At 41.5% G+C, this 25,914-nt stretch overlaps 1 protein-coding gene across 5 annotated transcripts in view; it reads right to left on the bottom strand.

Annotated features, from left to right (window-relative positions):
- Positions 1–296: 296 nt before the first annotated feature.
- Positions 297–25,914, bottom strand: part of ALDH18A1 (aldehyde dehydrogenase 18 family member A1) — a 28,385-nt gene continuing 2,767 nt past the window's right edge. For 2 of the 5 annotated variants that reach the window (XM_017809171.1, XM_017809170.1), the window contains exons 2-18: positions 22,718–22,841; positions 19,830–20,053; positions 18,091–18,240; positions 17,900–18,004; positions 16,412–16,570; positions 15,729–15,819; positions 13,995–14,119; positions 13,088–13,232; positions 11,614–11,687; positions 10,868–10,967; positions 9,585–9,805; positions 6,087–6,224; positions 5,782–5,977; positions 5,508–5,629; positions 3,008–3,194; positions 2,027–2,122; positions 297–1,089 (exon numbers count right to left, since the gene is read on the bottom strand). In XM_017809171.1, coding sequence (XP_017664660.1) covers positions 908–1,089; positions 2,027–2,122; positions 3,008–3,194; positions 5,508–5,629; positions 5,782–5,977; positions 6,087–6,224; positions 9,585–9,805; positions 10,868–10,967; positions 11,614–11,687; positions 13,088–13,232; positions 13,995–14,119; positions 15,729–15,819; positions 16,412–16,570; positions 17,900–18,004; positions 18,091–18,240; positions 19,830–20,053; positions 22,718–22,811 — 2,409 coding nt within the window. In that variant the 5' untranslated portion in view covers positions 22,812–22,841 and the 3' untranslated portion in view covers positions 297–907. Of the gene's footprint in view, positions 1,090–2,026; positions 2,123–3,007; positions 3,195–5,507; positions 5,630–5,781; positions 5,978–6,086; positions 6,225–9,584; positions 9,806–10,867; positions 10,968–11,613; positions 11,688–13,087; positions 13,233–13,994; positions 14,120–15,728; positions 15,820–16,411; positions 16,571–17,899; positions 18,005–18,090; positions 18,241–19,829; positions 20,054–21,691; positions 21,721–22,717; positions 25,632–25,914 lie in introns of those variants that run through there. The other 3 variants (XM_017809167.1, XM_017809169.1, XM_017809172.1) reach the window with 3 other exon arrangements.

The raw sequence follows: 25,914 nt of genomic DNA, 5'->3' as shown, positions 1-25,914 counted from the left end.
CCAGGGCCCCAGAACATCCCAGAGACCCACAGGTGCCCCATAGCGACCTCCAAACCGGAGAGTGGGACATGCTGCATCCAGCAGGAATGTAGTGTATCCAGAGCGGGACACACTGAGCCCTGCAGGGAGCTCCTCCACTCTGCGGCCAAGGGAACCGTTCCTACAGAGCCAGAGCTTCATTCTAGACAAGCCATCATAGAAGTAGAATTGCTGCCGGAGGAGGGGTTGTGGAAGGTTAAGTTTTATATAAAACCAAAGAAAAATAAACCTTTCGTACAAATAAATAACAAAATTCATGCAGCAGACAGTTATGTTATTTATCTACAATAGTCAACAATACAAAGAAATAGATATAAAAGGTTTCTTGGTCAAAAGCTTACTACACATTTGGAACATCTGTCCCCCTGTCTCAAGAGTTATCAAATACACAGAAACTAAGCGTAAAGCTTTCTGGCTTTCAAAAGCTGCCATGATCATAAAACTGAAGAAAAAACCGCTCAAAACCAAAACTATTGAGTCTGTTCTCCAGAACAGATACTTGAATAAAACAAAGACTTATGAAAAAAAAAATTATGCTCCACCACCAAGCATATTTGCTATAGGGAGCATTGGGACAAAAAAAGAATGCAGCAGATGTTGAAGTCCTTTCTTACGTTACCTGCATGATTTGGAAAAATCTGTCTGTGGGAGGAGTGAGGTCAGCTTGCAGATACTGTTTAAGGAAACTGAAAGGGGGGGGGGAATCTCATCGATGCGATCATTTTGTATTAACTGTACTGCAAATGACCAAGGACAATGCTCTTGAAGATGAAAGACAAACTCCTTCACCAGAGAGTGTCCTGAAGCCTGGACATCTTCAGGAAATAATTATACCCCCCCCCGGGTTTTAACTCCAACCCCAACATTCTCAGTTGGCATTTCTCTGAGGGAGCGGGAGGCTCTCATGAAGATACTTCATGGTCCCGTGCTCTGAGAAGTCAGAAACAACATGATTGTCCCCCCTCAGCAACCACTTTGTAGTTAAGAGTCCTTCAATTCCCACTGGTCCACGTGCGTGGATACGAGAAGTACTAATTCCCACTTCAGCACCTGTAGGAAACACCCAAAACAAAAGCAGTTAATCTCCTGATGATGTTCACTTCATACTAAGCAGTTTTACACCTTTATGTCAAAAAGCCACCTGCCTTTCAGTGACCCGCCATTATCTGCTCCTCTCCAAATGCCAGAAGTTCTGTTTACCCAATATAAAAGTTAGAGGAGGTTAACTATTTCATTATAAATTGCAATGTTTATACTTCTGGCTGCTACAGTTACTTTCAGAAAGAAAGATGCAAGAGAGAGAGGTATCTCTTACATGGAACTTAGACTTGTTTCCTGAGAGTTTAATCCTTTAAAACAAAAAGATAATAGCTAAATTGGTCAAGATTATGAACTTACATCTTTTTCTATCACACTGAGGAGATATTTCAAGATCTTAACTAAAATTTTTGAATCACATGGAACACTGAATGTTCCAGATAACAGATTAACAGCCTGCAGTGGAGACTTCAGGCTTTCTACCTCAGGAAAGAATGTTTCTCTTGTCTTCTGCAATTCAGAGAAGTGCACCTGTTTATTTAAGCAACTCATCCTCAGTTTCCTTCCTGCCCTTCATTCCTCAACACTGCAGGGCTGGCACACTGAACAGCAGCTCAGTCTGCCCAGCAGGACCGAAACATGTCATTCTTTACAGCATCATTGGGAAGAGAAACAAAAGGAAAACTGTTTACTAGTTTCACATCCTGGGTTGCACTGTTCTATCACCATATGCATGCAGCACACTTTACTCTGATTGAACAGAGGTTCAAAGGATTCAAACCAGCTTTGTGTGTCTAGGCTTCAGCTTTCGTACAGAACCTTTCCTGAAAACCTCTTATTAGACACTAAGATAAGAGACTAATCCTATCTTCCAGGGCTTGTACTGCCACACTTTTCACACACTCCAGCAAATTATGCAGTTGCATCCCTGCAATATTTTCTCTCTTACCAAGTCCAAATCTGTAGCCATCAGAGAATCGGGTACTGGCATTCCAGAAAACACAAGCGCTGTCGACATGCTGGAGGAAGAACTCTGCTGTTTCCTCTGGGAAAGTGGCAGAGACAAAAAAAAAATCCATTACCTACAGAATGGTCATGCACTCCAATAAATACAACACAAACCAGTGAACAGATGTAACAATACAACTTTCATGTGCAACCTTATCAGACAGTATTTAAAAAGCCTGGGCTAAGCCATGCTCATTTATACCTCCTTCCCAGTATGCTTACCAAGTAGACACAACTGCAAATGTTAAAAGAAGCTTGTGAAGACCAGAAGAAAGCAAAAAAATGTCTAATTCTAAATCATCCAGCCTAGAACTTTCAAAGAGGGATTTAGTTGTACGACTGGGGAGAAAAAACAGCTGCCCCAAACCACATCTGTCAGTCAAACTGTTAAACTAGAGTCAGGTCTCCATTAGTCTAAAACATGGAATTGTTCTAGATAATGAAAAATCCTAAACTCAATTGCTATTGCAGGTAATATTTGGGAACCACAACGTAGAAATACCACATGCAAGTCTGTGAACTGCAGGTCAGTTGCCCTTAGTGACAAGACAAACATTTAGGATCAGCTCTATTTCCAGTACAGTCCCTACAGATCACCGGTGCACCAGCTCTCGTGGCAGTGGGTTATATGGTATCAAACACATGCCTTTTAGTGACACTCATTTAAGCTCAGCAGGAGGTTCAGGAACAGAAGCCTGCTTGACTCACACACTGTTCAGATGCAGATCAACGTGACCTTACGCAGCTGATTTTCAGGAGTTCTGGGCTTGGTTTGGTTGGAGAGTCTCGGCACAGCCCTAGTTAGGTTTTGAACTGGCACAGACCCGAGAGAAGAACTACTACAATGTAATTAGTTACACTAAAATCAGGAATTGGCAGCCAAACCAAAACAGTAGCTTAAGGAAGGAGACTGGTCACTAACCATTCTCTGTGATAATAACATCCGTGTGAGAACTTCCATACTTGTGGATATGTTCAACGGCCTCGTGAACGCTGTCCACCACCTCAATGCAGCACTCCAGGTCCCCGTATTCCGTGCGCAGAGATTTCACTTCTGAAGGGCTGAATGTCAGGTAAGATGCAAACTTTGGGCCAGCGTGAATCTTCACCTGCAATACCAGAAACATTCTGTGCTACTGACCATAACAGAGCCTTCCAGGTGAAAAGTGTAGCTTCTTGTACTCTGTGTGGGATGGACGGCAGTCCCTGTGGTGCAATGTTCTGGACTTGTGACTAAAACATTGTTACAAACACACCAGTGTTTTGGCTGTTCCTGAACAGAGCTTGCACACCATCAAGGCTTTCTCTTCCCCCCCCTCCTCTGTCCCCATGCAGCAAGAAGGTTGGGAGTGTGCAGGTAGCTGGGAGGAGACACAACAACAGGAGCTGACCAGAACTGACAAAGGGGTATTCCATGCCAGACAATGTCATGCACAGCAATTCAAACTGAGGGGAGAAGGTTTTGAAGAAGGCAGGCATTGCTCAGAGACCGACTGGGCATTGGTCTGCTTGTGGCAGACCACAAGTAATTGGCTTTGCCTCACTTGCAGGTGTTCTGGGAGGCTGGTGGGTTTTCTGTTTTGTTTTCAGGGGGGGGGATTGTTGGTTTTTTTCCCTCCTCTTCATGCCCTTTATTCTTCCTCTTTCCTTCACTTATTAAACTTATCTTTCAACCCACAAGGTTCCTTGCTTTTGCTCTAATTCTCTCCCTCTGTCCCAATTGGGGCAGGGCAGAGTAAAACACACAGCTGGATAGTGCTTAGCCACTGACTGGAGTCAACCCACAACATGCAATGTAAGAAAAATACGCCCATATTTTGGGAAACTTGGCAGATTGGTGAACTAGAAACAGGGTCCAATAGCTGATGTGCCAGGTTGGCTGCCTATCATGACAAGCTCCCAACTCAGGACTCATTTCAAATTATTTAAAGCATCACATTGCTCAGAAAGTTCTCGGACAAGAAGACAGTACAACACTAGTGCTGGGAAAACAGGTTCAATAAAATGCAGCCAGTCCTGATTTTAAGAAAGCGAGTAACAAAAGGAATGTTTCCAACCTTGCACCTACAGAAGTCTAAGATCTTGATCAGCTTTTAACCTTTTATTTTGTAAAATGATACCAGTCCCCTCTGAAGCACATTTCAGACACAGAGGAGTTACTGGGTCCAAAACCAAGAAAACTCACACAGGTATTTTTCATTTGTTATAAAGATTTAACGCATTATCAACCTCTGAGTTTAATTATAGCAGATGAGCCACCTGAACAATGAGAGATAATTTAGAACAGATACAGCAGAGAAATCCCCATGCAAATGAAACACAAGCAATTTTTGACAAGACAAACATAAATGGGAAATAAGGCACAAATTTACTAAATTTGAAGGATTTTAAGAAGGTATCTATAAAACAGCATTTCCTTGTGCAACTATAAATTACTTTAATTGCATAATCCTGCCCAATATTTGCATGTTTCTTGTTGTCAGGTCAGATTAGACAGAGGTAACATCCTCCCTTACTGTATTAGGAGCTGGGTGGGTGGGTGGTGGTGGTGGAAATGCACTAGTACTCATATTCCTCGCATCTGAAATCCAAAGACCTACCCTGCACTCTACTCTTCCCAAGAAACAACCAAACAAGACATTAAAAAAAATCCATTGAGAACTAGCTCCTGCCTATCAGTTTCTTTTACTGTAACCCTTTTAACATCATCAAAACACATGGCCTCCCTATTTTACCTGCATTAATCACTGCCTGTACACTCTATTTGTTAAATACATACTGCCGTGTTAAAACCCTTGATTTATGTGCAATTCATACTATTTAATGGATATTTCCCTCCTGATGCATCTCTGCTACCTTTACTGAAAACCACTGCTCATGTCTAGACAACTCATTAGTATACTGGCCTTTTGATGTTCCTTGGACACACTAGAAGGGAAAATGGATGTGAATAAAGGGCATGCAAGAAGAAAATTTAAAAAAACCCACAAGGATGGAGCAAATTCAGAAAGGATAAAAGCAGGAAGTGAATTCACCCGGGTAAGAAGCTAAAGGAACAGATTTAAGAAGAGGCAGCTTTGCATCCGGGAGGTTAACAACAATTCAGTCAGAATTTGAAAGGGTTGTGTATATATGCTCTTCTAAGGCAGAAGATTATTTTTGCTACATACAAGTAAGTATTTGTATCCCAGTAACAGCCTGTAGCTGTCCTGAACAAGCTGCTTTCAGACAATTTCTACAGAAAAACTTGATGTTGTGTGGAGAAGCAAAGTTCTCCCTAAGTTCATCTACGTGTACAAAGACACTTATGGGTACTAAAGTGTTATGCCATCATAAAACCAAACAAGGCTACACCTGTCAAACCAAATGCTTCTAAAGTTGTTAGAAAAAACCAAAACAAAACACAAGTATGAGTGACTAACCTGTTCTACTCTCAACATGTCTATGATCTGATCAAACAACGGGGTTCTCAGCAAGTCGCGATGGATCAGGAGAGTTTCCAGAGCGTTACAGGCAGCAGGATATTCACACTTTGAGTCTCTGACTGAAGTTTAAGAGTAGATAATTGGTTACATAACATTCATGACAAGGATTTTGAACAGCATATGCATAATAAATTACCATAACTACAATGCATACTCCAAACACGAAGTTGAATTACACGCATGAGGTTTAAGTCACCCTCTCACAGCTTACTTATCCGTGTGACCTTCTCAACGCTGGCATCCGTGTCCACGTACACGTGGCAGATCCCTTCGCTGTGTCCCATCACTGGGATTCCCTTGGCAGCTTTCTGGATATTCCTGACCAGCTGTGATGAACCACGTGGAATGATCAGATCTATCAGCTTATCCAAACGGCAGAGATCTTCCACTTCCTCTCTCGTGTTCACCTGTGGTAGTTGCAATACCGACAGTTCACAGTTTGAACTTTCAAGTTTTGCTTATAGTTTTTATACACACCATAGCAAAGGAATAGTTGACTGAACTCCAAGCACTTACCAGCTGCACTGCATCTTTGACTCCGTGAATGGAGAGGGCTTCTTGTGTCAGATGATGGAGGATTTGATTGCTGTGTGCTGCCTCTTTCCCTCCTTTAAGTAGTAAGCCATTTCCACTGGCTATGGCCAAAGCAGACACCTGTCAAAAGCATTTATTGAAGGAAAAAAGGGAAAAAAAAATCCCTAAATGTAATCTTTGTGAGAATGACACTCACAAAATAAAAATGGGATTTTTAGTCCTGTTGATATTATAATCAATATTCATATATAAAATATTAATAATATATAATCAACATTAATAATATTAATATATCAATATATAATAATATTAATCTCCAGGTTTGCTTTTATGGCTCCAAAAAATCCCTGCAAGTAACAGCACATTTAACTACAGAAATTATGTGTTAGTGTTTCAGGAATAAACTTGAGTTTTCAAGGTACTATTACCAGGGCAGACTGCAGTGGACAAGTCAGAGGAAATCCTGGACATAGGGTTTGATAAGAACTGGGCAGCTGTGTGGGCAAACACCCGAAGGAGAATAATTTTAGGAGCAAGAACTCATCCTAACTGTTTTGGCAGAAAGTGGCTAAGAAGCTCTTCCTATGAGCAGGAAGAACATTTTCATCATGCTGTCTAAAACAGAAGTCATAAATAAACAACACTTTCTCTAACTGTGGGAGAAAAAAAACTTTGGGACTATAGGCCCAGCATCATCTTTTCTTTCATCACCAGAAAAAACCAACTGATATTGTCACCCTTCTGTTTAAGGTGCCATTTGAGCCCAGCAACACAACAGATTTTTGTTCTTTTCTACCTAGGAGTATGTCAGACCTTATAAAGCTCTCTTCCAAGACTTATTTTACTTTTGTATCCCTTTTTGTCTTCCTCATCCCAATTTTATTCACAATGGCCTCACAATTAGCCCACTTATTTAAAAAAAAATTTAAAAAGCATACACTCCTTTAGAAAACAAAATCACCTCCTCTTCAGAACCTTTTAGAATGAACAAATTCAGCATTTTAAGTTATTTTACTGTATTACTATCTGCTGGGAGAGATTATACGTATCCTTATCATCACCTGTATGTATCATCACCAAAACTACAGTCATTAGTATACCAATTGTAGCTGTTGAAATGTTGATGGCAAAATTAGCCAGGCTCACACCTAACAAGAGGTTACCTCAGTGGCACACTTTAGATGCTGATTCATAGATAAAAATGTTAAATGCACCAGATACGTCTCTTCGGATCCCCTCCTTTCCCTTTCTAATACCAAATGGGTAATAGCAACCAAAATGTTTGATATTCTACCTAATTTGAAAAGAATACTGGAAAACAAGAAACGCTTTTGAAAAACACACTGAGGTATAATAGTCTAGGAAGTCTACCTTACACAGATATTGTGTATCTTTCTAACTGATATAACCAGACACTAAAAAGCAGTCTGATTGTATTTTAAAAGTACTTTCTAACTATTTGCCTCTCCAGACCAGTATCGCAAAGGAAAACTAAAATAAGCTTGTTTAAATAAAGAGGCCTAAGATTAAAAGAAAGGGTCTGACCTGATTTGAAAAAAATGAAATACCAAGAAGAGGGACACAAAAATAAAAATAAAAAATGTGATTGGAAGTAGAACACAAGATAAGGGGTTTCAAAACAGTTCAGTCTCTTCAAAAAATAGTAGAGCATGACTGTATTTCAGAGCAACAATTGGAGTTGGTGGAATCTATAGGAAGCAGGCTGTAAAGGATGCTCACAATTTGGCTCTGTAAGTATTAGGGGCAGACATGTTATTTGTATATGCTCATTAGAAGCTTATTAAACCTTAAACCAAACAAGCATGAGATGCAGTAGTGAACTAAGAGGAGGGACTGCTCATCTGCACTCAGACACCATCCCACTACCAGGGGCAGCATGGGACAGAAATCATGTAATTCAAATGCAGAGGAGTCAAAGAAAAGCTGCATCAGAGAACCTTGTGTGAGTATGAAGACAGGAGGCTGCCAGGAAGCAAAGCAACCACCAAGACAAGCCATTCTGAGCCTGTAAAACCAAGCAGGGGAAGGGAGAGCCAGCAGGAGTCAGTCTAGTGTAAATTTTAAGATACAGGAAAGAGAAAGAAGGAGACATCAGCTATGCAAGGCAAGAGATCTGGGTCAAAGTGCAGACAGACTAGAATTCAAGACAGTAACACTGGTTATCTGTGATGGACAGAGCTGGCAGTAGGAACAAATACTGGCAGACAAGGGAGATCAGTGCCTTTTCATTCCACAGGAACTCCCTTCCAGTGTGAAATGGGGACCAGTCAAAAAATTCAGGCATCAAGTACCAGGCTGTCCCCTGGTTGAATCTCACTTCCTTTTAAAGGGCCTGTACCCATCACTTTCTCCTCAAACACCTGCTCATGTGTTAGAGAACTCCTCAATCAATCTTCCTAGACACCTAATGTTAATTGTGAAAAGAAATGTTGATAATCAAGTATTTTTGTTTTCTTTTTAAAATCTACTTCAGTTGCTCAGTAAAGTAGTTGGGAGTTAGAAAATAAGATCAAGGTTGCCTCTGCAATATTAGTTCAGCACCCATATGTTCATGCATTATAACAGCATTTACTCACAGTGATACTCCCACACAGCACTACAGAGGAAGGCATTTGCCCTTAAGATACCTGCACTATCCCTGGCACAAGACAAATGACAATCATTTAAAGTACACCAGTCAAGATTTTCACTAGCCTTTCCAGCAACTTCAGCACTTAAGAATTTAAAACACCGTTCACCCTCACACCCATCTCCCTACAACTGAGTAAAAGCCAACCTTCACTGCACACAAGCCGTAGCAGTACAGAACACACCGCTCACAGCCTGGAACTTCTGTGCTTTCTCTGCTCAGCCTTTTTAATTTTTCTCTTCAATCATGTACTCCTAACAGCTCCTGTTAAGTCCTAGCATCTGTATGAGCCAGTTCCTGGTTAACCCCAGCCTGCAGTTCAGCTGTGTACAGCATGGACAGAGAAAATAAGAGCGTATTGGGAGGAGCCCCCCGGGCTGTGAGTTGGGCACTGAACACACACTCATTTAAACACACACAGGACCTGCACCATCTGAATGTATGATAACTCCTTCTATACATCAGGTTTATAAAAACCAACTTGTCCTCCCCTCCTAAAAAAAAACAAAACCAACCAACAACCAAAAAACTCCAAAACAAAACAAAAAACAGAAACCCAACCAAACAGAAAAAAACCCCAGCCCCCTCTTACCCCCGAAAAAACAACAACAAAAAACCCCAGGCCTGATTAACTGAGCACTGCAGAAACAAGTTCTGAAAATATCTCTGCAGAAAAAACAGGGACGCCAACAAAATCAACTGCAGAAGAATCTAAGCAAGAGTCCTTTGAAAGAAGACTTCTTGCAGTCTCTCAGTTGCTCACCAACAGAAATACCCTTTCTTCCATCATCAAAGAATTCCCAGCAGTGTATTCTGCCCCCCTTACACACCTGTGGAAGACAGTCTGGACGAGACTCAAAGATGACGAGGAGGACCCCGATGGGCACTGTCACCTGCTCCAGATGCAGGGCCTTTGCTATCCGTGTCCTGCGGAGCACGCGGCCCACGCTGTCCTGCGAGGACACTGCGATCTGGCGCAGCCCAATGGCCAGGCTGTTCAGCTTCGACGTGGACAGACTCAGGCGTTTCAACAAAGGAAGAGCCAGCCTCCCTAGAAGAAAGAAACAGTTGTGCTGGAAATCTGTGCTGGTCTGCCTAGGCTCAAGCAAAAGTGACTTAAGCAAGTGCTGAGCCTCAGGAAAATTCAGGTATTTCCCACACTGCAGCACGTAACCTCCCTGAGATGGAAAATGCACAGCATTAAGTTTGGTAGTCACAATAAAACCGCTCAAATATGACTGTGATTTCGCCCCCCCATTTTCACTTAATGCAGCTTAAGTGCTTTGTACATGAAGCAACAGCAACATCTACAAAGACAAAGTTTGTCCTATTTCAAGTACTGCTGTATGTCTGAATTTTTTACAGATTTCTAACCCTGCAGTATTTCTGGAAGGTCCAGGCAGTAATTTAATCTGTTTTACAAACAGAAATGCCAAAGCAGAGACATATTCACAGCACTGCTGTGAGACTGGGCAAGAACTTTTTAGTCTGAGCACATTCAGACACTAAGTTAAACCAGCAACGTCCCCTCAAATACTCTGGGAAGTAAAAAATGGTTCCCTGGTATCTTCCACAGATTATTACAATTCATGATGTGCTCTTTTCATCTATTTGCTATGCCAGTGTATACACGTCTCAATTCCAGCTTCTCAATGAATGCATCCATCTAACACATAAGAATGGGTTTAATCCAAGCCACCTAAAGAGAACCTTCCTCAATCAGAAGGGGATACAGTTCTCTTTGGAGAACATCAATTTAAGTGTAGAGATGACAGCCTTCCCCTCAGGAGCCAAACATTACCTTAACCAGCCTATAAAATATTCACTCTATGCATGACGGTAACAGAGATGATATTTGTTCTTTCTTTTTATAATACATCACTTGGTATTTTGCAGGGCCTCAGTATCTTCTCTGATGAAGGCAACTGTTTCATGTAATGAAGGAAGCTGCAGCTGCTTACACTGACAAGCTCTCAAAGCCCTAGGTTCACTAATTTGTGCCAGCCATGGTACCCAATCCCAGGTAACAGAAGATTCTAGTTCTTTTCTTTTGTCTTGAGGCCGAGAGAGGTTCAAGATGATACTATTACCATAGAAAGATTTGAAATATTACCTTTATTTTCAGCCTCTTCTAAGTCCTTTTTGTTTGCCAAGAGAATTTCTTCTCTCTGATCAGTTAGTAAGTCAGCAAGACGATAAATAATCTCCGCTCTCTGAAAGAGAAAACAGTTTCTGAACTGACCTCTCACATGAAGTCTCAGCCATTTGACATCTGGGCCCTATGCTCCATGACACATCCTCTCACTGTTAACTCTCCCAGTACTTGGCCAGCTGACTTCTCCAGCCTGCATCATATTGAAAAATAAGGCTGAACACTGCTTCAACCTTTATTTTGCTTTTTATTATCTTGTTTCCATGCCAGGTGTTCTTCACCAAACTCACATATTCTTCCTTTAGGAGCACCTCGTGCCACATCTTGCCTGCCCAGCTGCAGAGCAGTGATTGCCTACAACTCTGCTTTTGCATACATGTTGTATGTGGAACTCCACACAGGAGTGAATGGAACAAGTTGCTCCAGTCAGTCCTTCAGCAGCTCTGACCACAGTTCATTTCTCTGTGCTATTTGACACTATCAGGAATTTTATAAACCCCACATGAAAGCATGTTCTACTCCACAGCCCCAAGGTACATTATCTTTTTGCTTTTCTCATTTCTGAGCATGCTACAATACAAATGACAGATCTGGCACACAAAGAATAGATTCTTGTCCCAAGGGGCCCATTTCTGTTATAAATCCGTGTTGTAAAACTTGCCACACATGCACAGTCTTAACAAGTAGCTTCTGTATTGTTCTGTCACCTGCTCAGGCTGTAGAGCTGCCAGGGTCCTGCCACCAGCTCGAGCCATCTCAGCCTGCTGTTCTACTGTCGGGCCTGCAAAAAAACCCAAAACCATGCCACACAGACAAAGTAACAGCATATGCAGAAGTGAACACCAGGCCTTCCATCTTCCCATTCTTTGCTCAGATCAGGAAAGCAGGTAAAGAGTCTTAAATGGAAATTTCAAGAAAAAAGTTACATGCTAAAACAGAACAATCTGTACCTGACATAAAAGTACTGCTGTGGTCCCTATGCAAAGTCACCACAGAGATGTGGTGAGTGTGCACCATGTATCAAAAAGACTGGACAAAGGACAAAAGAACAGCAGGATATGTCTCAAGGCATAGCAGGCTTCCAAAAGAAAGGAGGCAAACTTTGAGAAGTTCAAGTATCCAGCTGAGGAACGTACGCACGGGAACATATGAAAAATAATGGGAGCCAAAGCCCAATTCTTTAACAGCTCACAGAAAAATTGCTTTCCCTCTGTCTCTCCTTGTATGCATTTTAGAATAAAGGTGCTGAAATGATATGAAACAGGTCATTTATGTTTCTGTTTCAAAACAAGTCATCATGTTCAGGCAGCGTTTCCCCCAAGAGTTCACAAGTAACTCATGGATAAACTAAGTTGTTATTTTTAACTCTCCTGAAATCTCCTGTAAACCAGATGACTTGAAGGTGTTAAATACAACCCAACTTCTGTTTTAAGAAGGGTCCCATGGAAATAGCCAGAGTAGGAACTCCAATGTTATGGAACATATAAAGAGGTGCAGTGGCAAGTGTAAGAAAAGGACTTGCAGACACATGATTAATTAGACTTACTTAAGACGTGTTGAAACATCTTTTTAAAGTGATATCATACTTTAGAAAGTACGGCATCTTTTGGTGTTCTTTGAGAAAACTGATATGTATGTAAGCAGATATAGCTGATTTCTAAAAGTTATTTGAATTTCCAAAGTGTGTTTCTTGGAATATGGAAGACAAAGAGAAGATTGGAGTAAACACCACAACAGTCCATAGGGACTTTTGCTGTTTGCTGTGTTTGTAAGACACTCAGAGTGGGATCACAAGATTAAAAGCTTTACTGCTGATATAAATTTATTATAATGGGACTAACCAAAAAGGCTCTTGACCATAGTGACACAGAGTGGGTTCAAAGGATAATTTGACACATTCATACAAGAAATCCATTAAGGATTACACATGAAGAAATTCACATGGCTTGAAGTGCAAGTCAGAAGTATCACTCCACACTTATCCTGTTCTGCAAAGGTCACAAGGGGAACAAAAGCAGGGAATTCAACATTTTCTATCCTTACTCTAGAAAATAGCTTTCAAAATACATTTTTCATGCAGAGTGTGGTTTCCCAGTTATCACACGGGTCTAGACAAATTTTAACTCTAACTTTTCAGGAAATCTCTACAACTCTCAATGTACACATTATCTTTGTACTCACCTGCAGGTTTTACCTCTGAAAAGAAAGTTCCAACTTTTTTCCCTTCCACAATATCTGTGATGACATGACCTGAGATCTTTGGGTGAGTTCCATTTGCAATCACTACAGAGGTGCCTCCTTGGAGGGCCCACAGAGCTGCTTTCACCTACAGCAAAGGATAGAGCCAGTTCCAAGAAATGCACTTGTGTTATTTGAGTCACCACGCACAACAAGACTTCTTGGCCCACTCTGACCTCCAGACTGATCACTCGTGCTTTCAAAGAGCATTCAACACACTTTAGGAATTTCCATAATGTAGCACTGAATGAGATCATGTATTTGCACTTTACCTTCCCTTCCTTAACCAGCTGCCCCTTTATAAGCATACTTCAAATTTTCCTAACAGTTTGCTTTTTTCAAGACTTCTGTAAGGGCACATTGGTCATATGTTCTTTCTCATCATTACCTTATGCTGAAAGTTCTTATTACTCTTCGAAGAAATCCAATTTTCTTTTTTGAAAATATTCTGTTGCCATTTTTTCTGACGTTGATCAGGTATCATGGATTAGCTTAATCCGCTTTAAGTGACCACATGATATTACTTGTACTGCGGAGAACTGTTCTTGCTCAGGTGCTGGCCATTACTATATAATATTAAAATATTATTCAATACCATTAGCTGTCTGCATTACTCCCTTAACATCTGATCAGTCTAAGCACTCCTGGCTGCTCTGACCAAGATGTAGAGGTATTGTCATTGCTTATAAACCTCTGGTGAAGCTATGAAGTTTGCTGAAGGGTTACTCAGGTTTCCACACGAAGTTTTTACCTACTCTTTTCCTATTCAGCTTCTTATTGGATTTTTTTACTTATTTGATTCAACAAAAACATCCTTCCCAAAACCAAAACAAATGTTCCATATTTCTACCTTGGCTTCCATGCCACCCATTCCCACTCGGGATTTGGTTCCAAAGGTTACAGACTGCTGGTCGCCTGGGTAGAATATGTCAATGAGCTTTGCATCATCAGATCCTGGAGGGCTGTTAAAGAGTCCTGAAATAAACAATAAAAATCAGTTATATACCCTCATGTCCAAAGCTCACAAGTGAAAAAAATAAAAAAAATAAAACAAACCAAGCAACATGGGGCTAAAAAGCTGTATTCCACTTTAAAGGATTGAAAACTTCCACTGAACCCTGCTTTCTGAGCACGAAACACTTCACAGGCAGTCTCAAGTATAGGTTTACTGAAAGCCTAACAAATAAGAAAGGAAAACCCCACATGCTGAACAGCAGCATGCAAGCTGGGACGTAGTGATATTTGGCTGGGGTTAGAGACAGTTTACAGCTTTTATATGTTCAACATCAGGCCTTACATACACAAGCCCCCAGCCGAAAAGACAAAGGACAATACTCCTCACCAAAGCCTCAGATGATATTCTTGAATGCTGGGTTGTACAGTGAGAAACTGGGCAATTCAGAAACATGTAAAAAGGGTTCAGAATTCTGCTAAGAAGGAACACAACACTACAGAGACATACTCTACTAATATTTTTAAAAATCAAATAACTTTATGTAACTATGTTTGGAGTTGAATGAAACTTTAGTTTACCTAACACATTAAATTTGAACTCTTGAATCACAATTCCCAGAAATTCTATGTGAACAAATAGTGCCATGACAAATTAGAGGGCACAAGTGCAGAGTATCTGTGTCCATTCCTGACAGCTTGGGAAGGAGAGGACACATATCTTTCCATAAACAAAATGTCACACTGAATGAATAAGCCTGCAGGGTGGGTGTGCTGAGTGTTAACTTTTTTTACAAGCTGTTTTGACTATTGCTTTTATAAGTTATTCTCAGACGGTCATTTCAACTAGAACCAACCATGAAACCTGGTTGAATCTGCTAAAAGAAACTGTATTTATGGAAAGACACCACCTCCTTCCTCAAGGCCTAAAGTATGTGTTGAAGACCAGGATCCACTGAAAGAAACCCATCTGGAGAAGATGAAAAGGCTGTGACTTGGGTGATGTGGTCTGCACTGATGTGAAACTGCACCCACTACCCTCCTCTGTCTAGGAAACAAAGTTCAACATCCACAGGTAACAGGCTTATGCCACAAAAGCACAGCTCAGAAGACTTGAGCAGTGTAAAAGATGGGAGAGAAAAAGTTTGGAAGATCCAGGTATATGGAAAGCAATGACCAGGACTTCTGCTGATAATTCACTGAAAGACAGTACCTGCTGCCAGAAGAAACAAACTACTGTAGAATAGCATTATAATCCTTATTCTAGACACAGCCTTTATCCTGCAGGGTGCTCCTGACTATCCTACAACTCTAGAAGCTGACAGAAGTACCACAGTACACGTGGTATTCTGAGTTCTGTACAAGTCTCAGATTCACAGGCATTCTTATCCACCCACATTCAACAGTGTGACCTTTGGCTTATTATTATTATTATTATTATTAATAAGTGTCTGGCTTGTTCCACAGCATCAGCAGGGGGTACAGGCCTGAAGGAGTTAAGGAGTATGTTGCAATTGTCCACACAAAAGGGATGAGCTGAAGAGATCAGTAAAATGTGAAAAGAGGTTGGTTTGACAATCCACTGTAAAACTTCATTAAAACTAAAAATAAATTAAAGAAATTACTCACAAACCTTCTACGTCTGAGAGAACAATCAGGAGATCAGTTTTCATTTCCACAGCCAGTCGTGCTGCCAGACTGTCGTTGTCCTTCACACTGATCACCTGCAATGCACGTGCACATCAGCAGCACTGGGGAGCGGGAGGAGCTAAGAAATGTTTGGTGGCAACACACAAAAGCAAGTTACCTCAGCACTAACAAGGCCTCCTGGGCTACTTTGTTCACACCCACCGCAACTTCGAAGGTGATCTTTGTGTGGAAGCACATCTGCTTTTGGAATGCAGTACAGCAATACCAAAATGAGTATACCAAAATGGCATCAGTACCTGCATTCTCTACCTCGGTGCCCAGGGACAGGGCAAGGGGCACTACCTGACCCTGCTTTAAGCAGGGGTGCTGGACTAGATGACCTGCACAAGTTCCCTCCAACTTCAACTATTCTGGAAAAAAACAAATTAGGCACGCTTGGTTTTGTCAGAGCAGACATTATCTGCCCTGCTTCCACCCCACAACAACGTATCACAACAGACACAGACAAGTCAGTACAGTCTTCCAGTGCCCTCTGTCCACACTAATTGTGGATGTGTGTTTCCCTGCTCTAGGCTTCAGAGGTCCCCAGTTATGGCAATAGTCAAGTACACATTGGAGCTGTACCATCTGCAAGCAGGAGCCACCCCCTTGCAATACTTTACCCACATTTACCCCCTGCAGATCACTGTTTGGCTCTGGAGGTGGAACAACAGCATCATTGGTGTTAATTATAGGGACAATATTCATCCTTAAAAGCTCATGTAATGTTCCATTCAAGTTGCGACGCTTCTGTTCATCATGGAAATCCAGGTTGGTGACTAAAATCTAAGAGGAAGAAAAAAAATACTTAGCCTACCACCTTTTCTGAGAACAGAATCATAAGCTTACGTATTAACACGTCATAACAGAGCAGTCATGCCTTTTGGGTCATTAAAGAAACAGAAACTACATTTCAAGGATATAGAATACAAGTGAGAAATATTCTTCCCACAACATTATAGGTTTATATGCCTTAACTTCCACTAGAGCCTACAACAGCCTTTCTCAAGCTGACAGGTCACACACTCCAGGAGCAAATTTGGAAAAATAAAACCGTAATCAGAACACAGATGCTGATGGTAACTACTCAGACCTAAACAATTCAATGGACTACTCAAGACATTGCCTTTCCTGATTTTCCTCACAGTTTCATGTTCCTACCTGCAGCAAGCAGAAGGGATGCTTTATCTCCAGACTTCTCTTCAGCTCACTAGAACTCACTTGCTTTTCTGAAAGAATTTTGTCATTAAAGCCTCCTGCATGCAGATACCATCCCTCTCTTTTTGGTATTTTAAGACCAAAAAAATCTCCATGTCTGCTCTGGAGAGACTGTTTTTTTTATTTTTACTCTGTAATTGGATATTTGAGAACTAAGTAAACAACTCCAGCACACAAATGTTACAATAGCACGTCGAATCCGTGTGTGCTCTGACCTTTTTGGCAGAGACAATGAATTCATTTATATCAAAGGAATGACAGTTGCCTATGGACTTTAACAAGATTCTAATCCAGCATGACCTATAGTGATTTTTAGCTATACGTAAACATTTTAGCCATATCAGCTCTGCCATATTACAGGAAGAACTTCCTCCAAGAAAGACTTCATACTAGGCTCCTTAACTCATTAAAAGTGTCTAAACAAATAAGGCCTTACAGTTAATGCAATTCTGTGTTCTCAGAGTATTTAAGATAAGCAAAGCCTGTTTAAGAGTACTTCAAGTGACAGAGTTGCAGCCTTCAGCATAAGACTAGGGAAACCATCATCCACAAGCTAGAAAGGTCTGAGGAGCAGATGGGCGGAAAGTTCTGAACTGTGGATCTGCACTTCCACCAGCTTTACAGAATGTGTGGCAATTTAACCACTTGTGATTTTTAAACCCTCACTTTGGATCGCCATTGAGCTTTTGTGAAGAGATCTTAACAGACTCTCCCTGCTGTATAAGAGCAGGACACACCTGAACCTCAGGAGGAAAAAGCATATTTGCTTTTATCTTGATGATGGCTAACTCCATGTCAGAAATACTTAGCAAGGCACTCCTTTATAAGGTACCGTTTATATGAAAATAATAAGCCCCAAAAGTAGCACGTCAGTCTAGAAAGGAGGGAATGCCTTACCTGAGCTGCACAGATGCTGTACTGTGTAAACATGGCCTCGTACAGGGCCATGAGCCCACTCTGGCCTGCTGCTGCACAGGCTCGGGCCTCCAACACTGGAATAGCCTACAAAGACAAAGAGCAGCTGTCAGTGACTGGAGCAGGTACCACCCAACATTTATGGAAAAGCACAAGTGCCACCAGCCTCTCACCATGTCTTTCAGCTGACTCTGGCCCGAATGAAGTGCTTGCCTCACACTCTGAGAAAGCAAGATCTCATGACGCAACCGCTGCTTTCCAAAGGCTACAGCACCACTGGTGACAATCATCATCTCTCGGCCCTGGTTTTGCAGCATTGAGACCTGTAGGTACAGAAAATAAGAAACAGGGCCTGGTGTACCCCCACTGCCAGCATGACAGTCCTGGCTGTCATAGACAACCTTATGCTCACCAGTTCTTGCTGACACAAGTGCTGTGCTTCATCCATGGATGCACGGAGCAAGGCAAACATCCTTTAAGATATTTCTGCACACCTTCCTACCCAGTGAGGAGCTATGCCAAGGACTGTATGGCATCTACAGCTTCTGCTAAACCGTCTTTTCACAGTACCAGCTTTTATGACAGAATCATGCTTGAATCTTCAGAATACATATTACATGCTAACACTTCTACATCCCTCACCTCTCTACCACCATTGCTACAGACAAGGAAAGACATGAAATGTAAAGGAGCAGTTGTATCTTCCACCAATCTTCTTATTCCCCATCCACTCCCAAAGCTACCATTACACAGTAACACTGAATTCTAGGAGTGAAGAGGCCAACCAGAAAAAACGCTTTAGATTACTTCTTTCTTACATGTATCTGTCCAGATTCCTTTCAAAACCCTAAAGCTAAATGTCTTACGTGAATTTGATTTGTTAACTTTACTTCTCAGAGGAAACATGTCCAATCCTTGCCAAAGTAACTATTTCTTTTTGGAGAACAAATACATGAGTTGATCCCATCAGTTTTTCCTACAAGTAATGAGGTTTCAAGCTTTTCCCTGGAGGAACTCTGCAAATTCTCAGGTAATTAAGAAGGGTTGACTCTTTCTGAAGAGTTCACAAACTTCAGTACCACCTTCCCACCACAGCCAGCTAATGCCCCAGTCATGTCCTACCTATGGCATAAAAATCTCATTGTGCAAACCTCTCACACTACACTGGGTCTGGCCCAGATGGAGTTAACTTTCTTTATAGGGGTTTATGGTGCTGTGTTTTGGATTTCAGTTCTAAAACAGTTTTGAGAACATTCCTGTGTTTTGCCTGTTGCTAAATAGTGTTGCATGGCATCAAAGCCTTCTCTTGCCCCCATGGTGACCAGCACTTGCACAGCATCAAGGCTTTCCTTTTTCCACTATGTCCCATCCCAGCAGGCAGGCAAGGGGCTGGGCACAAAGTTCAGAGAGGACACATTCAGGAGAGCTGACCTGAACCGACCAAAGGGATACTTCAAACCACAGCACAGCAATAAAACTGGGGTTGCACAACAGCAAAAGGCAGGGGGTTGTCTTCCAATGTGGCCACCACTCAAAGACCAGCTGGGCATGGTCTGCTAGTCCGATGTAGTGAGTGAGTGCCTCAGAATCACTTGTTTCTTTTCACCTCTCCTTCACTTATGAAACTGTCTTTATTTCAACCCATGAAATGGGTTACTTTTGCTATTCCCATTTTTTTCCCAATCCCACTAATGGTGGGGCAGAGGTGTGGGGAGCAAACAAGAATCTGTGTGGATGCTTAGCTGGTGGTCGGGGTCAACCCACCACACCTTCAAACAACGATGTCTTGAGTTACCTGGTTTATGGAACCACAGCACAAGGGATTTAAAAAGAGGGTCTACTACGATCTTCTGTACCACTCAGCAATCCCTGAGCATCTGAAGTTAAACCAAACGTTCAGGCTCAGGATTACCTGCTCTACAATAGAAGCCAGCCTTCCAAGGGCCAAGCCACACTCATCCCCTCGGGTCACAACAGCACTACCCAGCTTCACCACGATCCTCTTGGCGTGCTTCAGCTCGCTCCGGTGTGCAAAGGGTTTTCCATGGGCACGGCTGAGCGGCACCGTGAGAAATGGAATGTTGCTCCAACAACGGATGGATTCATTCCTTAACCTTTGGTTACGGTGAGGGAGGTCTGTGGAGAAAGAAAGAAAGAAAAAAGAAAAGCAGGTTTAAGTGTTTTGTTCAGACTTTAGGCCCTTGAAGTCATGCAACATTTCCTCCTTTTCCAAGGTTAAAGCTCACAACACACACTTCCAAGTGACTGGGAAAGAGAAATAGCTTTCAATTCACCAAAACACAGTGACAACCAGTGCCATCTGAGCAGCACTAACCACCCCTAAGGTAGAGAAGGCAATATCCCATGCATCACAGATCTCTGACTCCGGGAATCTAGAAGACCAAACTGAGGGACACTGTAAAAGAGTCCACACAGCTCACATCACAAGGACCAGTTTTAAAAACAATCTCCTTTGCCTTGCCTCATTAGATACAGTTATAGAGAGTTTTCCTGTCTGTAGTAGCAAACAAAGCTTGACAGTTAGGAAAGAAAAGAAATACAGCTTTTACAACACCTCTGAGTCAGGTATTTTTGCACATTGCTTAAGTAGGGGTAGTTGAAGAGGGATGAACATACAAAGTCAGAGTCATGTGATGGTGTCCAAACCCTGGGACAGGAGACACAGCCGTGCCCCAAGCCTGGCAGGGTTCAGGAAGCCTTTGGACAATGCCCTCAGTAGTGTGCTTCAGCTGAGGCCTGCAGACCTGAGGCATCAGGCAGTGGGACTAGATGACTTACAACTGAACTATTTTGTTCTAGTCAATCCTAACGAATATTTCACCTGAAGATGCAGAGACTTCTCTACAAATCAGTAAACCAAACCCTATGCCATGGTCAGTTACCTGATTTTATTTCATATGTTCACTATCTCTAATTTTGATGCTCTATAATACAAAATGCATTAATTTATAATCTAAACGTGACTGTTCTTGGTGCTGGAGAAAGACAGGAAGGAACACCGTGCTACATAAAAGAGAAACTTGTAATTTTAACAATGCTTTAATTAAATAAATCTTTTGTTCATTATACACATAGAAGCAGCTTAAATGATTGATCATAAAGGAGGGCTGCATTAACATGTCACACAAATAAAAGTAGGAAACGCAAATTCAAGAGGAGTTTCATTTGCCTCTCATTTTCACCATGGAATACTTGTGAATGTAAACAAGGTCTGTAAAAAACTGGGTGAAGGTGTCCAGTTTACCTCTTCTTTCCAGCATTATACCTTATTATTTAGTATTTTCTTATCCTACACAGTATAACCAGAAAGGAGTAAAATTTATTTCCAATTCTCTTGGCTAGAGATTCAGGATTTAGAAGGTTACAAGAAGGCAGCTGCTGAGGGTTATCCAGGATCTTAAAAGAAACCATTTATTTTTTTCAGAAAAACAAGGGAAAAGAACAAGCAGAGAACTTAATTAATCTCTAATAAAGTCCTAACTGCTAATCTTGCTCTACAGCTGCATAAACCTGCCTTTTTTAGTTACTTTACAGCAGACTGAGATGTGAAATCAGCTCCCACCTCACAAATGCCAAACACTTCTGGTGATGCAAGCCCATTAACTTGCTCCATATGCAATTAGGAAGGAACTGACAGAGCCAACCAGTCCATGTTTTAGACAAATAGATTTAAAGGCATCCAACTTTTTTTATCTTGTACCTTGTCAACAGTTTCACTTCCTTAATAAAGAAGGGGAAACATATGAAACATACTCAAGTATTTGGCACCACAGATCCTTTTATGGAACTTGCATGAGGCTTACTTCCCAGGAGTAAAGAAGCAGAATTTCAAAATACACCTGGGCTGAACAGAACAGAAGACAACAGTGGAGAATAAACAGAAAACAGTGGAGAACAAAGAAAAAATTGTGATAAATGATCACTCCAGCTTTAAATCACAACTGATGAAGTAACAAGAGTTGCTCCACTGTTGGATACTGTCAATACTTAGGAATAAACTCACAATTAATACTGTGAAAATTACTGACTTTGGAAAATGAGGGATTTTTAGAAATATTACAAATACTGAAGTCAACAGAGCTGTAGATCATAAAGAACAAGTTTAGCATTTTCAAGATTTCCACTTTAATTCATATAATTACTAATAAAAGAGAACTGTTAACACAGAGACCAATGGGAAATTAATCTTGCCTGCAAGGGTAAACAGCTAATCTCTTGATCTAATGGAGTCTATCTATCTTTGCCTTTTCTATTTCAGACTAGTCATGAAATAGGCACTGAATGGTTCTCTCAGGTTAGATTTTCAGGGAAGAGATATTTACAGGGCATCTATGTATTTACACTCAGGTTTCCTGCAAGCATCTTTCCACTTTTATCTATTCCAAATAAATTTCAGCTTTGCACCTTGCTTTACTCAAGACATCTGTGGGCTGAAAAGACAGATGGGGGAGCAGACATAATCAGATCTTGTTTTCTAGGAATGTATGAGGATGAAATAAAGAACTTTTACAGTAGCAGTACTTTCACAACTGATTTTTTTTTGCTTGAAATGCATGTCAGAACGAAAAAAATCACAAACTCAGACATCCAGATGAATACTACTTAGTTGACGGAGCAAGTAACATTAAGGAAGTACAGCTTCAACTGCAGTTCACTTCAGAGGTTTTAAGTCTGAATGATGTTGATGAGATGATTTTCTTTCACCACAGCAAAGAGCACAGACGTGCCCAGACACAGTGAGCAGCAGTACTAGAAAGGTGTGCTGTCTCTCATACATACATGAACGGGGAATGGCTGCCACAGCACGTGGAGACAATACAAAGCACCATCCCGGGGAACGGACAACAGGGCTCAGAGCAGCTTGACACAACATTCTGAGATGCCTTCTGCAAATCAAGGATATCTGCAAGTTAAAAGGGAGGAAGGGGGAAAACTGGTTAAACATCAGTGACTTTCCATCTATATTTCTCTCTTCACCCACTCCCCCACTCCAACTCATCTTTGCCCTGTACAGTCTTAGTTCCATTTCCTTGTGTCTCCTCTCCATTTTGCAGAATTTGCTTACAGACTGTGGCACAGAAGAACTGAAGGCCCCTGTTCTCTACCTGCTGCCAGAAGATCATTATAAAGGTAAAGAAAAAAACATGGTTCCCCAAGAAGGGAAAACACTATTACTGAATGTACCTACAATGGATAAAAGTCCTAATTTTGTCCACAGAGAAGCCTGGAAGAAAAAAAAAAACAAACCACAGAGAGAGGTTGCATCATCCAGACTTCTCTGCACATCCCACAACAGAGCATCTCCTATACTTGTCATGAACCTCAGCCCTATTTAACACAGGAAATATGCTCGTTCGCTTTTCCTTGAGCGCTATCAAATTACAAGATGTTATCCATGATTGCAAGTAAGGACACGAATTTCCAAGGTACTTGACATTAGTCTCCCTTGACTGAAACTGTAAACACTCAGGATTCTTCTAGTTCCAAAATTCACTAGAGCAAGTACACAGCAAACAAGGGATAGAGAGTCAGCAATTTCCTATGACAGCTCCAGCTGAAGTAACGCATCTGCTATCACAAAGGAACCAAAGGAGATTAACAAGCATCCAGTTCTCCCAGACAATATTTAAGCCATGAAACCTACCCTTCCCCTTTTACAAAATTTTGCTTCCTTTACTTGCTTTCAATCCATTTCTCTGCACCACTGGAATAAAGCAAACACCACTGCACAAGCTATGGGACAGAGAAGGTATTGAAAAGAGGACACAGAGGTCTTATAGTAACTGCATTGGAAGGCTGCTATTACAAATACCAGGACAATTACAGCACTGCCAGTTCTGGCACATGTGTACATGAACATTATCCTGCATCAGCATATTGCCATTATCCCTCATTAAAATCCTTACAAAAATCTACAGCTCTACATTAGACAAGGCAGCCACCAGCAGACAATGGTTCTCTAGTCTAGTACAGCTGACACTGCATGCCATTTTAACAATATTAATCTGCAATGTCCCTCCAGTTCTGCATTTCATCTGAAATGCCAATATAGACCTCTGCCAGGATGAGGCAAAGGACTCTGAGCAGATGATGAAACCAAGCAAGTACTCAGTTTTCTCCTCATAACAGGGAAAAGCTCTTCAAGGAGCTGGGAAACAGTCCTAACTAGACATTCCCCCTCTGAGCCCTTACCAGGCACCTCACATGTCTGCCTCTGGGGCTGCACAATTCTCACCATCCATAGGTGGTCTGGCTGTTCCAGCCTTCCACCCTGAAGTTCACCTTCACACCTACTATCAGACAACAGGATCTTCCTTGTGTCTCAGAGGGATGTTCAAAGTCCTGACAACCAGAGCTGGCAAACAACGGGTCCTTTATCCAGAACCCCTTCCACCACAAGTATCCTGAGTGGGAGAACCGTCACTCTGACTACAGGGCTGCTGGCAACTAAGAGCAACCCTGTCCTGGGAGGCTGTCTCCAGTTTCCCTTTGCCAGAGACACCTTTGCTGAAGGGGAGCAGACAGTGAAGGGTGAGAAGTGTCAGATACGTGGATCTTTGGAAGGAAAAAGATTAGGAAAAAAAGCATGTTTTTGAAACTTGTGAGAAAAGGCAAGGAGAACAAGTTAACAAGAAAACAGAAAGTTTAAAGCAGCAGCAGACAACAAGAAAATGCAAAGAGATATGTGAACAGGAAATGATGCTGCCAGAAAGCACAGACAGAGCACAAGGTATGCTGTAAGCCACAAGCTTTCTTTAAAGGCCAGTCCAACTCCTTTCTCTCCTCTCACTCAATCAAGGACTTAAAGCTAATTTCAATCCTCATTTTCCATTCCACTCACATTTCCACCATTTTCATACCTGGAATGGTTCTGGTCTTCAGTAACAAACTAAAAAAAGTTACATAATTAAAAATTGAATACAAAAAATAATAAAATACTTTTGCTTTACTTAGAGGGAGCAATAGAAAGAAATGCAAAATGCATTATTCAGGTATTTCCCCTAGCATCAGCCTAAATTTTTTTTTCATCACCAGAAAACCCTACTACTTCCAAACTAGCCTCTGAACATGACCTTTAAAAATATATCATTTTCCCATTATCTCTTTAAATGATGAAAGTTGTCCTCATATTGTTGCTAATAGAAAGCAATACTATTGGCTAGTTTTCATATACTTTTATCTTCATAACAGCTGTTAAATAGCACAGTACATTTATTCTGTTCCAGATCAGTGTACATAGACTTAGTCACCTTCCAAAGCAATCAGAGATCTGAAATCCTAAAACTGGTGCCTTAAACACCAACAATCTGTAACACTTTTTTCAGTGTTGGCCGCAGACCTGTAAGATGTCCATAAGTATCTGCTGTGAGTTGATTAAAATAAACTAAATAAACTTTTCTCACAGTTTTATATATAAAGGCAAACATCTCAGTGTTAGGATATTCCACAAGTGAAAAAAATCTGGAAACCAAACTAACAGAAAGAGCTATTCTGTACTATACTTAAGCAACGAAGTAGAGACAAATCAAGTTCCAAGGAAATGCACACAACTGCCAGGTGGTCTTTACCACAACACAAATAAGTCCTCTGTGACATGCAGAGGCTTTTGCTATTTAAACGGCTTCATCATCACCTTACCAACTAAAACTTTTGCAAAGGGGAAAAAACCCAAAACTCATCTGCAGTTCTTCGTGTAAACTTAAACCCTAGAAACCTTCCCAGAGGGGCGCCAGTTCAGAAGAGCTGACTAAAATAAAGGAATCCTTCAAATAAATGGTGTTTCGAGCAGCTCGCGAGCAGCTCCGCCGGGTTCTGCAGCAGTTCCACGCACAGGGAAGAGGCGACTCAGAGCAGCGAGTGCCACGCGGCTCCTCCTGCCCAGAAGGATCCCGGCGGGGCCGCCCCGTGTCCCGGCCCCGGAGGCCTCCCCAGAGCCCCCAGGCCGCACCCGCGGGAGCTCGGTGCTGCTCCGTTGT

The sequence above is a fragment of the Lepidothrix coronata genome, unplaced genomic scaffold (assembly GCF_001604755.1).
Source record: "Lepidothrix coronata isolate B3197 unplaced genomic scaffold, Lepidothrix_coronata-1.0 Scaffold25, whole genome shotgun sequence".
In the NCBI taxonomy this organism is placed as follows: domain Eukaryota; kingdom Metazoa; phylum Chordata; class Aves; order Passeriformes; family Pipridae; genus Lepidothrix; species Lepidothrix coronata.
This window is presented reverse-complemented; position numbering and strand designations above follow the sequence as displayed.